Here is a 12,683-nt window from a genome sequence, read left to right as displayed (position 1 = left end):
CACCAGGTGTGAGTGTGAAGGCACTGTGTAGTGCACTAGGGATCGCGCCAGATGTGCGTGGTAAAGGCACTGTGTGTTGCACTAGGGACTACGCCAGGTGTGAGTGGTGAAGACACTGTATAGTGCATCAGGCATTGCACCAGGTGTGAGTGGTGAAGGCACTGTATAGCGCATCAGGCATTGCACCAGGTGTGAGTTGTCTAGACACTGGTCATCAGGCATTGCACCAGGTGTGAGTGGTGAAGACACTGTATAGTGCATCAGGCATTGCACCAGGTGTGAGTGTGAAGGCACTGTGTAGTGCACCAGGCATTGCACCAGCTGTGAGTGGTGAAGGCACTGTATAGTGCATCAGGCATTGCACCAGGCGTGAGTTGTCTAGACACTGGTCATCATGCATTGCACCAGGTGTGAGTGTGAAGGCACTGTGTAGTGCACTAGGGATCGCACCAGATGTGCGTGGTAAAGGCACTGTGTGGTGCACTAGGGATTATGCCAGGTGTGAGTGGTGAAGGCACTGTATAGTGCACTATAGATTGCACCAGGTGTGAGTTGTCTAGGCACTGTGCATCAGGCATTGCACCAGCTGTGAATTGTACAGACACTGTGCATCAGGCATTGCACCAATTGTGAGTGGTGAAGGCACTGTAAAGTGTGCACCAGAGATTGCACCAGCTGTGAGTTGTCTAGACACTGTGCATCAGGCATTGCACCAATTGTGAGTGGTGAATGCACTGTATACTGTGCACCAGAGATTGCACGAGCTGTGAGTTGTCTAGACACTGGTCATCAGGCATTGCACCAGCTGTGAGTGGTGAAAGCACTGTGTACTGTGCACCAGGGGTTGCACCACGTGTGAGTGGTGAAAGCACTGTGTACTGTGCACCAGGGGTTGCACCCTGTGTGTTGGAACGACTGATGTGTATGGGAGGGCACCATGCAGTTTGGGAAAGATCTGTTCATAAGAAAGTGATGCCATTGCGTTTATTTCTCACCTCAAAAATGTTTATTGTTGATTAAAGCCGCATGAGTAAACTACATAAGTCTATGGTGGTAAAACCGTCTTTCCTGGTGAATGCCATTCAATGAACGCGTGCATCGAGGCGTCCATTGTTTGTACATCCATGCATCTATGCAACTATCAATGCATGCATCTAGGCATCTATCATTTATCCATCCATGCTTCTGTGCATCCATGCACCTACCAATGCATGCACCTAGGCATTTACTAATTATTCCTCCATGCATCTGTGAATCCATGCATCCATCAGTTCACACATCTAGGTATCCACCATTTATGCATCCATGCATCTGTGCATCCATGCATCTATCAATGCATACATCTAGGCATCTATCATTTGTCCATCCATGCTTCTGTGCATCCATGTACCTGCCAGTGCATGCGTCTAGGAATTTGACTAATTATTCATCCATGCATCTGAGCATCTATGCATTCATCAGTGCATGCACCTAGACCTCAACTATTTATACATCCATGCCTCTGTGCATCCGCACATCTATCAATGCATGCGTCTTGGCATGTATCATTCATACATCCATGCATCTTTGCATCCATGCATGTATCAATGCATGTATCTAGGCATCTATCATTTGTCCATCCATTCATCTGTGCACCCACGTTTCTATCAATGCATGCATCTAGTCATCCAACATTTATACATCCATGCATCTGTGCATCTCTCAATGCACGCATCTAGGCATCTACCATTTATACATCCATGCATATGTGGATCATTGCATGTCAATGCATGCATCGTAACATCTATCATTTATACATTCATGCATGTATACATGAATGCATCTATGCATCCACGCGCCTATGCATCCATTCATCTTTGCTTCCAAACATCTACGCAGACTACAAAGAGTGTTACTTGGGCAAGGTTCTGAAGGAAACCTGTATACACAGTTACAAGAAGCCTAAACTCTGTGCACCTGTATTTCTCGGGGTGTTTGTGGCTCAGGGTCTTGAGCGCAGAATTAAAGTGCATTTTATTCAGTGTAAAGGCCGGGCCTCGCTTACATCGAGGCTGCATCTCCCCCTGGTTCACTATGATGTAAAACTGTGCATTGTGTCCGCGTGCAATGTACAGAGCAATCCACCTGCCCTCGCCCTCCCATCCTATGTGCATCCCCTAGTCCGCATTACACGGGGGCTTGCAAAGGGGCAAGTCCTCTCTCAGATTTGGGTGAAATTCTTATTTTTGTGCTTGTTTTTTTTATTAATTACGCCCCTGAGAAGGGGTTTTCAGCCTCTTGGGGACCCCTTTCCTACAAACATCATTCTGCACTTTTTGTTATTTGTATCAGAATAAGTGAAAACAATTCTAAGAAAGTTTCCCCCATTTCACTGCTAACAATTCACACACAATTAACTTGTTGAAGATCATTTTTAACGTAGAATAACGCGCATATTTATGAGGGTTTTTCTTAGACAGTTTCTGTATTTATTTGGTGTATTTTAAATGTGCAGCTTTTCTATATTTTAACATTTTTTAACATTTCATGCCATTTAGATGTTTCACTCAATTTCCCGAAGTGTGCAGAAGCAATTTAAAAAAATGTTCGTACATCATGGAAATACATTGCCCACGCCACCTGGTTCATTGCTCCAAGTCCCGTGTAGGTTTTGAGGGGTATGCATTACTACCAGCTCCAAAGAGTTTTCAGAATTTGAGGTGGCAGTGATAGTTGGGGATTGGTTTGTGGTGCAGATTTTGTGGGTTGGTTGGAAATGTCTCTGCATCCGCTTAGTGCAGCCCTCTAACCTTTGAGGATCTGAGGGATCTGATCAGCTACTTTGAGGGAGTTGTGTACTGGTGTTGGGAAATCTCTGGTGTATTGATCGCTGCTGTGACATCTCTGATGGGTTTGTGGAAACTGTGGCCTGGGCTGCATGGCAGAGGTCAAGAAAAGCTTATGAGTTTTGGTTGCTGAATGTGCTCCCTCTTTCGCCCTGCAGGTGGCGTCAGCGAGGCTGCTACCCAAACCTTCTCCATGAGGAGGGGAAAAAGATGCTGAACCCTCCTGCCCTTCTGCTGCTGCTGATCCTCAGCCTGACCGAGCCCAGCCAGCAAGTGCTGTCCTCCCTGCGCATGGGTGAGTCCGAATTAAGCCCCTCCCAGGCAGGTGAGTGCCTGCTCCGAATAAGCTGATAGGTCTTGTATTAATAACGCAAGCGTCAAAATATGGGCTTCGACAATACTTGTTTGCAAAGCTTTGTTAAAAAAAAAGAAAGAAAGAAAAATCATTTCAGAATTGTGGAGGAAAACTAAATACATGTTAAAATCCTTCAAAACTATACATTGAATTCAAATTTTCAATATTTATAAATTTCCATGGTTTGTTTTTGAAATATGTTCCACTCAGGAAACTCTGAACAGAATTCAAAAAGTATAGAGAAGTTCCAGAATTTAAATGGTTCCCAAGCTGTGATTTACTTTTTGCAGAACAAAACAAATGCTCAGCCCTTTGGTTCTCTGCAGTAGCTCGAGGAGAAAATATATGGACCTTAAGGAGACCCTCTTAACTCATGGTCAATACACCTTTTCCCTCCAATCGCAGCTGAGTGAAAGCAGCAACCGCCCCTCCTCCAGCACCGTAACAGCCTTTGTGTACAAAGTCCTGTGCTTTCTTGCAACATGTGGGTTGCAGGAACTAAAAAACTACTTTTAAATACTTTTCCCGGCATAAAAAAATCAAATAATGCACTTTTACAAAGAAGCCGAGAATGGGGGGTACCATTGATGGTATACATTCGAGGAGGGCAGAAGTAGCACTTAAGGAGGAGAGCAAGAAAACACATGCACTCTCATGGAGTGCTGAACGAAAAAGAAAAAAGTGTACCGTGAATGTGAGCAGTGAAGAAATACAAGTCATTCACCCAAAAGTATAGTGAAAACCTATGTTCCAGGGGAAGGACTAACATAGGAATAGGAAGAAAACCATTGAATAAAAGGCAAACACATTTTAGATATGGCTCACAAGAGACCATTTGGCATAACACTCTAGTACCAGGTAGATGTGAGTATCTCTTATGTGGGTGAAATGTTTTGATTGGGTCTAAAAAGACCAATTGTCATCTGTTGACTACTCTGGTTGGTCCATGATCTACAGCATGTAGTAAAATACTGGCAAATGTTTCGCCCCTTCACATTGGTACTGAGATGGCCTTCTTCAGGACTGTGCAGTTGCCAGTACAATTACTTGTTTATAGAGTATGACTAGTTGTTTAGCAGTCTGGAACCCCCCCTGAATCCATTATTGTTGTTTGATTTTTGTATAAGCAGCATATTTTGTTGCCTTATTTTCTATTGATAATGGAATCTATTGGCTGACCACATTCGGCCACAATACTACACAAACAATATTTTGGTTCCGCAGTTCTGTGGCCTTATGTAGGGAGCGTGCAGGTGTAAAATGCTGAGCACCGCTGTATGTGGGTAACAAACACCGTGAAGCTGCAATAACATTGAAGGAAGACTTCTGTTGCAGAAAGGAGGTGTTGTGTTCTTTGGTCTACCTCTGAGCAGCCCCTCTGCAGGTTTATTCCACTTGCTATTGGAGAGGTTGGCGTAGTTTAGACCATCAGGACCTGTAACCTTTTGGTCCCCTATTATTCTGCACAAGAAGGTGAAGTTCACCTGAGACACTGATGCCCCCATACCTCAGTTTCCAGGGATGCGGAGACCTCCCATGGACCACGGGTGGTTGATGGAAAGAGTCTCCATTGGCCTGACAGACAGCAGGTACAGACAGACAGAGCCTCGGACAGGGTTGCAGCCTTCCACTGATTCCTCACGCCTGTACCCTCATAGCCCGCGCCCTTATCCTGGCCCATGATGCCAACACATGTAGCGGGCACTAACACTGATGCCAGTGCCCTCACAGTCGGCCTCCTTTCACTGATTCCTCATGCCTGTATCCTCATAGCCTGCGCCCTTATCCTGGCCCATGATGCCAACACATGTAGCGGGCAGTATCACACTGATGCCAGTACCTCGCAGCCAGACCCCCTCCACTGATTCCTGATGCCAGTGCCCTCACAGTCGGCCTCCTTTCACTGATTCCTCATGCCAGTACCCTCATAGCCTGTGCCCTTATCCTGGCCCATGATGCCAACACATGTAGCGGGCACTCTCACACTGATGCCAGTTCCCTCACAGCCAGACCCCCTCCACTGATTCCTGATGCCAATGCCCTCACAGTCGGCCACCTTTCACTGATGCCTCATTCCAGTGCCCTTATAGTCCGCGGCCTTATAGTGACCTCTGATGCCAACACATGCAGCGGGCACTCTCACATTGATGCCAGTACCTCGCAGCCAGACCCCCTCCACTGATCCCTGATGCCAGTGCCTCACAGTCGGCCACCTTTCACTGATTCCTCATTCCAGTGCCCTCATAGTCGCGCCCTTATAGTGATCCCTGATACATGTAGCGGGCACTCTCGCCCTGATGCCAGTACACCTATAGGCACTGCCCTTACACTAATTTCTGATGCCAGTCCCTCCAGCAGCAAGATCCCCTCCACTGGTCACTGACAAATTTGTCACTGTAAGTATAAAATAATTCGAGATAAGAGAACAGATAATTAGCAAATCAAATATATTAATATATAAATATACACTTTTCATGCAGCTTGGCTAGTATTCTGTCAATTGCAATACAATTTTTTACCAAATATATGAATTGCATGAGACTAAAGTTTAGGATTTCTTCTTCTAAAACCCCCTATCCTCACCACTGCAAGGCACGCACCATAATGCTAACTTTTCATAATTGCATATTTAATCCTCTAACCCTATTAAATTGCTCTCTTAATCGTCTACGTGTAGCACATTCTTATACACAAGCGCTACAAATATTCAACAAAAAGCCAGAACAGGACAGAGACAATTAGTCCAATTCCTCTTGAGGAAGGAGATAAATGTGCCCAGATTTCTTCCCACTTCTTATTCATTAAAACATCTGATTTTATTCCCTCGAATATCATTAATTCTCAGCTTAGCACACCTAGCTCTTACAATAAATCAATTTCTGTGGGCGCTTTTTCCACTTAAGCACTTCTGTAGAATCTGTCCTTTGCAGCCATAGCAACTTGTTATAATAACATTGCTATTGACTTAAAGAGCTCTGAGCCGCAGCAGAATTCGTAAAGTAACATTTTAAAGACAAAAAGACGATTCTAAACGCAGCATCCCAGAAATTATTCTAAAATCAAGGTTTCAGTATCTAAGAAATTTCACACAAAAAATCAGAACATGTCATTAACATATATACTCTTTCTAAGACACTTAGGGGAAATCTTTGTTTTATCACTCTAATACGTATGTCGATTTTGAGTGAAAAATTAATTCTTTGCATCAAAGTAATTTGATGTAATTTCGATTTATGCTCTGGTGCTGAACATATTATATTTCTGTGTCTAGTCCTGTGCCATCTCAAGAGGTTCACCCAGGATTTTCCCCGCCTTTTCTAAACTGGAAATTCCTGCCTGAAGAAAAGTGGCAATATCTACCAGATAAACCTCCTGTTAGAGGAAAAGGGGCAGCATCTGTCCGATGCATTGCCTGTTGAAAGAAAGGTGCTACCTTCCGGACGAACATCTTGTCGGAAGGAAAGGGTGATATTTACCAGGAGAACTTCCTTTTGGAACAAAAGAAAAAGGGCGATATCTACCTGATGAACTTCCTGTCGGAAGGACAGAGGTGAAATGTACCAGCTGCACTTCCTGTTGGAAGAACAGAGGTGAAATGTACCTAAGGACAGAGGTGATATGTACCTGATGAACTTCCTGTCGGAAGGACAGAGGTGAAATGTACCTGATGAACTTCCTGTCCGAAGGATAGAGGTGATATGGACCTGATGAACTTCCTGTCAGAAGGACAGAGGTGAAATGTACCTGATGAACTTCCTGTCGAAAGGACAGAGGTGATATGGACCTGATGAACTTCCTGTCGGAAGGACAGATGATATGGACCTGAACTTCCTGTCGGAAGGACAGAGGTGAAATGTACCTGATGAACTTCCTGTCGGAAGGACAGAGGTGATATGGACCTGATGAACTTCCTGTCGGAAGGACAGAGGTGAAATATACCTGATGAACTTCCTGTCGGAAGGACAGAGGTGATATGTACCTGATGAACTTCTTATCGCAAGGACAGAGGTGATACGTACCCAATGAAATTCCTGTCAGAAGTCAAGGGGCAATATCTACCAGTTGAACTTCTTGTAGAAGGGAACGGGGCAATATCAATCAGATGAACTTCCTGTCGGAAGGACAGAGGTGATACGTACCAGATGAACCTGATGTCGGAAGGACAGAGGTGAAATGTACCTGATGAACTTCCTGTCGAAAGGACAGAGGTGATATGGACCTGATGAACTTCCTGTCGGAAGGACAGAGGTGATATGTACCTGATGAACTTCCTGTCGGAAGGACAGAGGTGAAATGTACCTGATGAACTTCCTGTCGAAAAAGACAGAGGTGATATGGACCTGATGAACTTCCTGTCGGAAGGACAGAGGTGAAATATACCTGATGAACTTCCTGTCGGAAGGACAGAGGTGATACGTACCAGATGAACCTGATATCGGAAGGACAGAGGTGATACATACCAGATGAACCTCATATCGGAAGGACACAGTTGATATGTACCTGATGAGCCTACCTGATGACCTTCCTGTTAGAAGGGAAAGGGAGATATTTGCCTGATATCAATATTTTTAATAATCAGTGAACCATATTACACAGCTCAAATGATGAAGCTGTCCCAGTCTCTGTGGCTTTTAAGACGTTTCTTGTGATATAAAGGGGGGTTCCTTTATATCTGTGTGCGGCAAGCGTATTAGTGAGTCTAGAATGTTTGTGGGTGTGAGTGCCTGTGAGTGCAGGTATGGAGGTGTGTGTGTTCATGCATGTGTGTGTGTTTATGTGTGCATGCTTGTGTACGTATGCATGAGCGTGTTTGTCCGTGTGCCTGGATGCATGCACTCATGTGTGTGTTTGAGTGTGCACGTGTTTGTTTTTGTTCGTCCATGGTCCTGTAAAGCTAATTTGCATTTCTTAATGGTGTAAATTGCTATTATGGGCCACTAAGAAATGCAGAATGCCATTTTGGTGCATACCAAAGGCATTTGCGGTGGTGCAAAATGTGATTTCTATCTAGTAGAAGTCGCATTTTGAAAATCGCAAAATAGGAAACCCAAAATAGGGTTTCCAAATTGTATAACGCTAACCACATGTACAAAGTATTTCCTAATTGCAACTACTTGCAAAATGGGCAGTTAGAAAATGCAATTACCATCAATTCGGATCTGGTGGTAACCAGGTGCAAACTAAAAAAAAACATTACCAACAATGCATCTGGCTCATTCAGAATGGCAGCTCTGGTGGATTAGATGTTACATTTGAAGTATGGGTAGTGGCCACCTATAAAATAAGTAGGAGTTAATGCAAAGGCAAATAAAATATCAATACTTTTAACTATTGGACCCTAACTGTAAAATCAGATGGTCTGTTTTTAACTTTTCACCCTTTTTTGGATGGTTACAATTTTGTTATGCAAAAGTTAGGAAGACGTGGATGTAGGGTTCTGACAATTAGATGACATCTATAATACAATCACAGCTTCTGCCCGTTTTTCCTAAAATTAAACCAACCATTGTGAATGGTGTTTGAAACATTATGTTCCAGTGTGACTTTTATCCCATCAATATCTGTTTACCAGAGCTGTATTTTGATGTTCAATATAGTGCCAGCCCAACTCCAAGAAGCAGAGAGTGCTTCACAGAGAGAGGGCCCAATTCACAAAGGTACATTTAGGCTTTTGGTGTAAGTGTAGGTCAAAAGTCTAAGTTTATGACTTTTCGGTATTCAAAAAGGTAAGATACGAGTAGATTCTTTACGTCTGCACTCGAGGTGGAATATCTGCACTCAGAGCAGAATCCCCGCACTCGAGGCACAGATCCACCTCGGGTGCGGAGCTTCCACTCCGAGGGCAGAGAGTACACTACTCCTTAGTTACCTTGTGAATACCAAAGACCAAAAGTCTAAGTTTACCTTTGTGAATCGGGCCCGATATTTTTGGTACATCGAGCATGCAGAACACAGGCTGCTTTTCAAAATATGGTAAACGAGGATCTGACGGGGGCTTAGGGTAGAGACCTGCAGTTGGCACACGATATGATGGGATCTGGGCAGATGCTGAAGTCTGCATTTGGGATCTTCACGGTGTGACATCCCATACTTCTTCATGTGACCACGTCATGTGTTCTGTGCACCCGCATGACTCCCTCGCATTAAGAGTGAGGCGTTTGATTTGCACTTTAGAAACTGACGCCACCCAGAACGTACATTTCAGCAGGGCGTCTTGTTCCCACCTCATCACTTAATTGGGCACCAAGAAAATAAGTTGTGGTGAAGAGGAAGGCGAATAATGTTATGCCTTTCAGAGACTTGAAGCAATTTTGTCATTTGATTCTGGGGGAACTGTGTGTGCTAATTTGTTAATCAAAATGTACTTGATGAAAGTAGAAGGCAATTTAGCAAGTACAAGAAATCACGTCTTCAGACCTAAATGCCCCTAGCAAAGGTTTTCAAATGCACCGAGCTTGGGGCGGGCCGAAGCTCAGCCCTAGGAAGTAAACACTCCTCACACCCTTGCTGCAGCGTCTCAAACCAGGGACTCTGGAAGGAAGGCCCAACTAGTCAGTCTCTCAAATATATTCTGGCAAAAACCATATGGAGTTGTTAGTCCTCCTGATGCTGGTTTTGTGTCAGGGTGGACCTGTGATCTGCAGCCTCTTTTATTTTTATGGTGAAAGTCATACCCCAGGGGTGTCCTCCTTTGGTGTATGAATGGGGGCGGGGGTAGGGTTGGTTTGTCAAATGATTGGAGGAAAGATGCCTAATCTTGTGCAGTTTTGCAATTTCATAAACAGCGATTTCCTATGTGCGATCCTGAATCTGTAGCAATCACTAGAGGGATACGCTGCATCATACAGATCACTTTGCGATTCTCTAATAGCTATTTCTACAGATTCGCTATTTGGAAATGGCAAAGCCGAGCTTTCGTACATGTGGCCCATTGTTCCTTCAATGCTGCACGTCTGTTTTATCACACCTATGTGATGTCACCACTGGTTATGGCAACTGCTCAGCCATCCAATACTGGTGTACCTTAACAAGTGCTAGCAAGGGCTGCGGTCTGACGCACTTCCTGAAGGCCAGTGCTCGCACTGTCCGAACCCTTGCTGACAGTCGCACCAGTGCTCGCATTGTCCGAACCCTTGCTGACAGTCGCGCCAGTGCTCGCATTGTCCGAACCCTTGCTGACGGTCGCGCCAGTGCTCTCATTGTCCGAACCCTTGCTGACGGTCGCGCCAGTGCTCTCATTGTCCGAACCCTTGCTGACAGTCGCACCAGTGCTCGCATTGTCCGAACCCTTGCTTACAGTCGCACCAGTGCTCGCATTGTCCGAACCCTTGCTGACAGTCGCGCCAGTACTCTCATTGTCCGAACCCTTGCTGACAGTCGCGCCAGTGCTCGCATTGTCCGAACCCTTGCTGACAGTCGCGCCAGTACTCTCATTGTCCGAACCCTTGCTGACAGTCGCGCCAGTGCTCGCATTGTCCGAACCCTTGCTGACGGTCGCGCCAGTGCTCTCATTGTCCGAACCCTTGCTGACGGTCGCGCCAGTGCTCTCATTGTCCGAACCCTTGCTGACAGTCGCACCAGTGCTCTCGCTGTCCGAACCCTTGCTGACAGTCGCGCCAGTACTCTCGTTGTCCGAACCCTTGCTGACAGTCGCGCCAGTACTCTCATTGTCCGAACCCTTGCTGACAGTCGCGCCAGTACTCTCGTTGTCCGAACCATTGCTTACACTCACGCCAGTACTCTCATTGTCCGAACCATTGCTTAGACTCGCACCAGTACTCTCATTGTCCGAACCCTTGCTGACAGTCGCGCCAGTGCTCGCATTGTCCGAACCGTTGCTGACAGTCGCGCCAGTGCTCGCATTGTCCGAATCTTTGCTTACAGTCGCACCAGTGCTCGCATTGTCCGAACCCTTGCTTACAGTCGCACCAGTGCTCTCATTGTCCGAACCCTTGCTTACAGTCGCACCAGTGCTCGCATTGTCCGAACCCTTGCTGACAGTCGCGCCAGTGCTCTCATTGTCCGAACCCTTGCTTACAGTCGCACCAGTGCTCTCATTGTCCGAACCCTTGCTGACAGTCGCGCCAGTACTCTCGTTGTCCGAACCCTTGCTTACACTCACGCCAGTACTCTCGTTGTCCGAACCATTGCTTAGACTCGCACCAGTACTCTCATTGTCTGAACCCTTGATTACAGTCGCACCAGTACTCTCGTTGTCAGAACCATTGCTTAGACTCGCACCAGTACTCTCATTGTCCGAACCCTTGCTTACAGTCGCACCAGTGCTCGCATTGTCCGAACCCTTGCTGACAGTCGCACCAGTGCTCGCATTGTCCGAACCCTTGCTGACAGTTGCGCCAGTGCTCTCGTTGTCCGAACCCTTGCTTACACTCACGCCAGTACTCTCGTTGTCTGAACCATTGCTTACACTCACGCCAGTACTCTCGTTGTCCGAACCCTTGCTGACAGTCGTACCAGTGCTCGCATTGTCCGAACCCTTGCTGACAGTCGCGCCAGTACTCTCATTGTCCGAACCCTTGATTACAGCCGCGCCAGTACTCTCATTGTCCGAACCCTTGCTTACACTCACGCCAGTACTCTCATTGTCTGAACCCTTGATTACAGTCGCACCAGTGCTCGCATTGTCCGAACCCTTGCTTACAGTCGCACCAGTGCTCGCATTGTCCGAACCCTTGCTGACAGCCGCACCAGTGCTCTCATTGTCCGAACCCTTGCTTACAGTCGCACCAGTGCTCGCATTGTCCGAACCCTTGCTGATAGTCGCGCCAGTACTCTCGTTGTCCGAACCCTTGCTTACACTCACGCCAGTACTCTCGTTGTCCGAACCCTTGCTGACAGTCGCGCCAGTGCTCTCATTGTCCGAACCCTTGCTGACGGTCGTACCAGTGCTCGCATTGTCCGAACCCTTGCTGACAGTCGCACCAGTGCTCGCATTGTCCGAACCCTTGCTGACAGTCGCACCAGTGCTCTCATTGTCCGAACCCTTGCTGACGGTCGTACCAGTGCTCGCATTGTCCGAACCCTTGCTGACAGTCGCACCAGTGCTCGCATTGTCCGAACCCTTGCTGACAGTCGCACCAGTGCTCTCATTGTCCGAACCCTTGCTGACAGTCGCACCAGTGCTCGCATTGTCCGAACCCTTGCTGACAGTCGCACCAGTGCTCTCATTGTCCGAACCCTTGCTGATGGTCGCACCAGTGCTCGCATTGTCCGAACCCTTGCTGACAGTCGCGCCAGTGCTCTCATTGTCCGAACCCTTGCTTACAGTCGCGCCAGTGCTCTCATTGTCCGAACCCTTGCTTACAGTCGCACCAGTGCTCGCATTGTCCGAACCCTTGCTGACAGTCGCGCCAGTGCTCTCATTGTCCGAACCCTTGCTTACAGTCGCACCAGTGCTCTCATTGTCCGAACCCTTGCTGACAGTCGCACCAGTGCTCGCATTGTCCGAACCCTTGCTTACAGTCGCACCAGTGCTCGCATTG

The 12,683-nt window shown here is 46.7% G+C and overlaps 1 protein-coding gene across 2 annotated transcripts in view; it reads left to right on the top strand.

The window, feature by feature from the left end:
- The window catches only part of GRIK5 (glutamate ionotropic receptor kainate type subunit 5), a 994,397-nt gene that overhangs the window by 586,563 nt on the left and 395,151 nt on the right, over nucleotides 1-12,683 (top strand). For both annotated transcript variants that reach the window (XM_069201377.1, XM_069201378.1), the window contains one exon: nucleotides 2,984-3,120. In XM_069201377.1, the coding sequence (XP_069057478.1) occupies nucleotides 3,036-3,120 (85 nt within the window). In that variant the 5' untranslated portion in view covers nucleotides 2,984-3,035. The remainder of the gene's footprint in view (nucleotides 1-2,983; nucleotides 3,121-12,683) is intronic.

Source organism: Pleurodeles waltl, chromosome 7 (assembly GCF_031143425.1).
Source record: "Pleurodeles waltl isolate 20211129_DDA chromosome 7, aPleWal1.hap1.20221129, whole genome shotgun sequence".
In the NCBI taxonomy this organism is placed as follows: domain Eukaryota; kingdom Metazoa; phylum Chordata; class Amphibia; order Caudata; family Salamandridae; genus Pleurodeles; species Pleurodeles waltl.
This window is presented reverse-complemented; position numbering and strand designations above follow the sequence as displayed.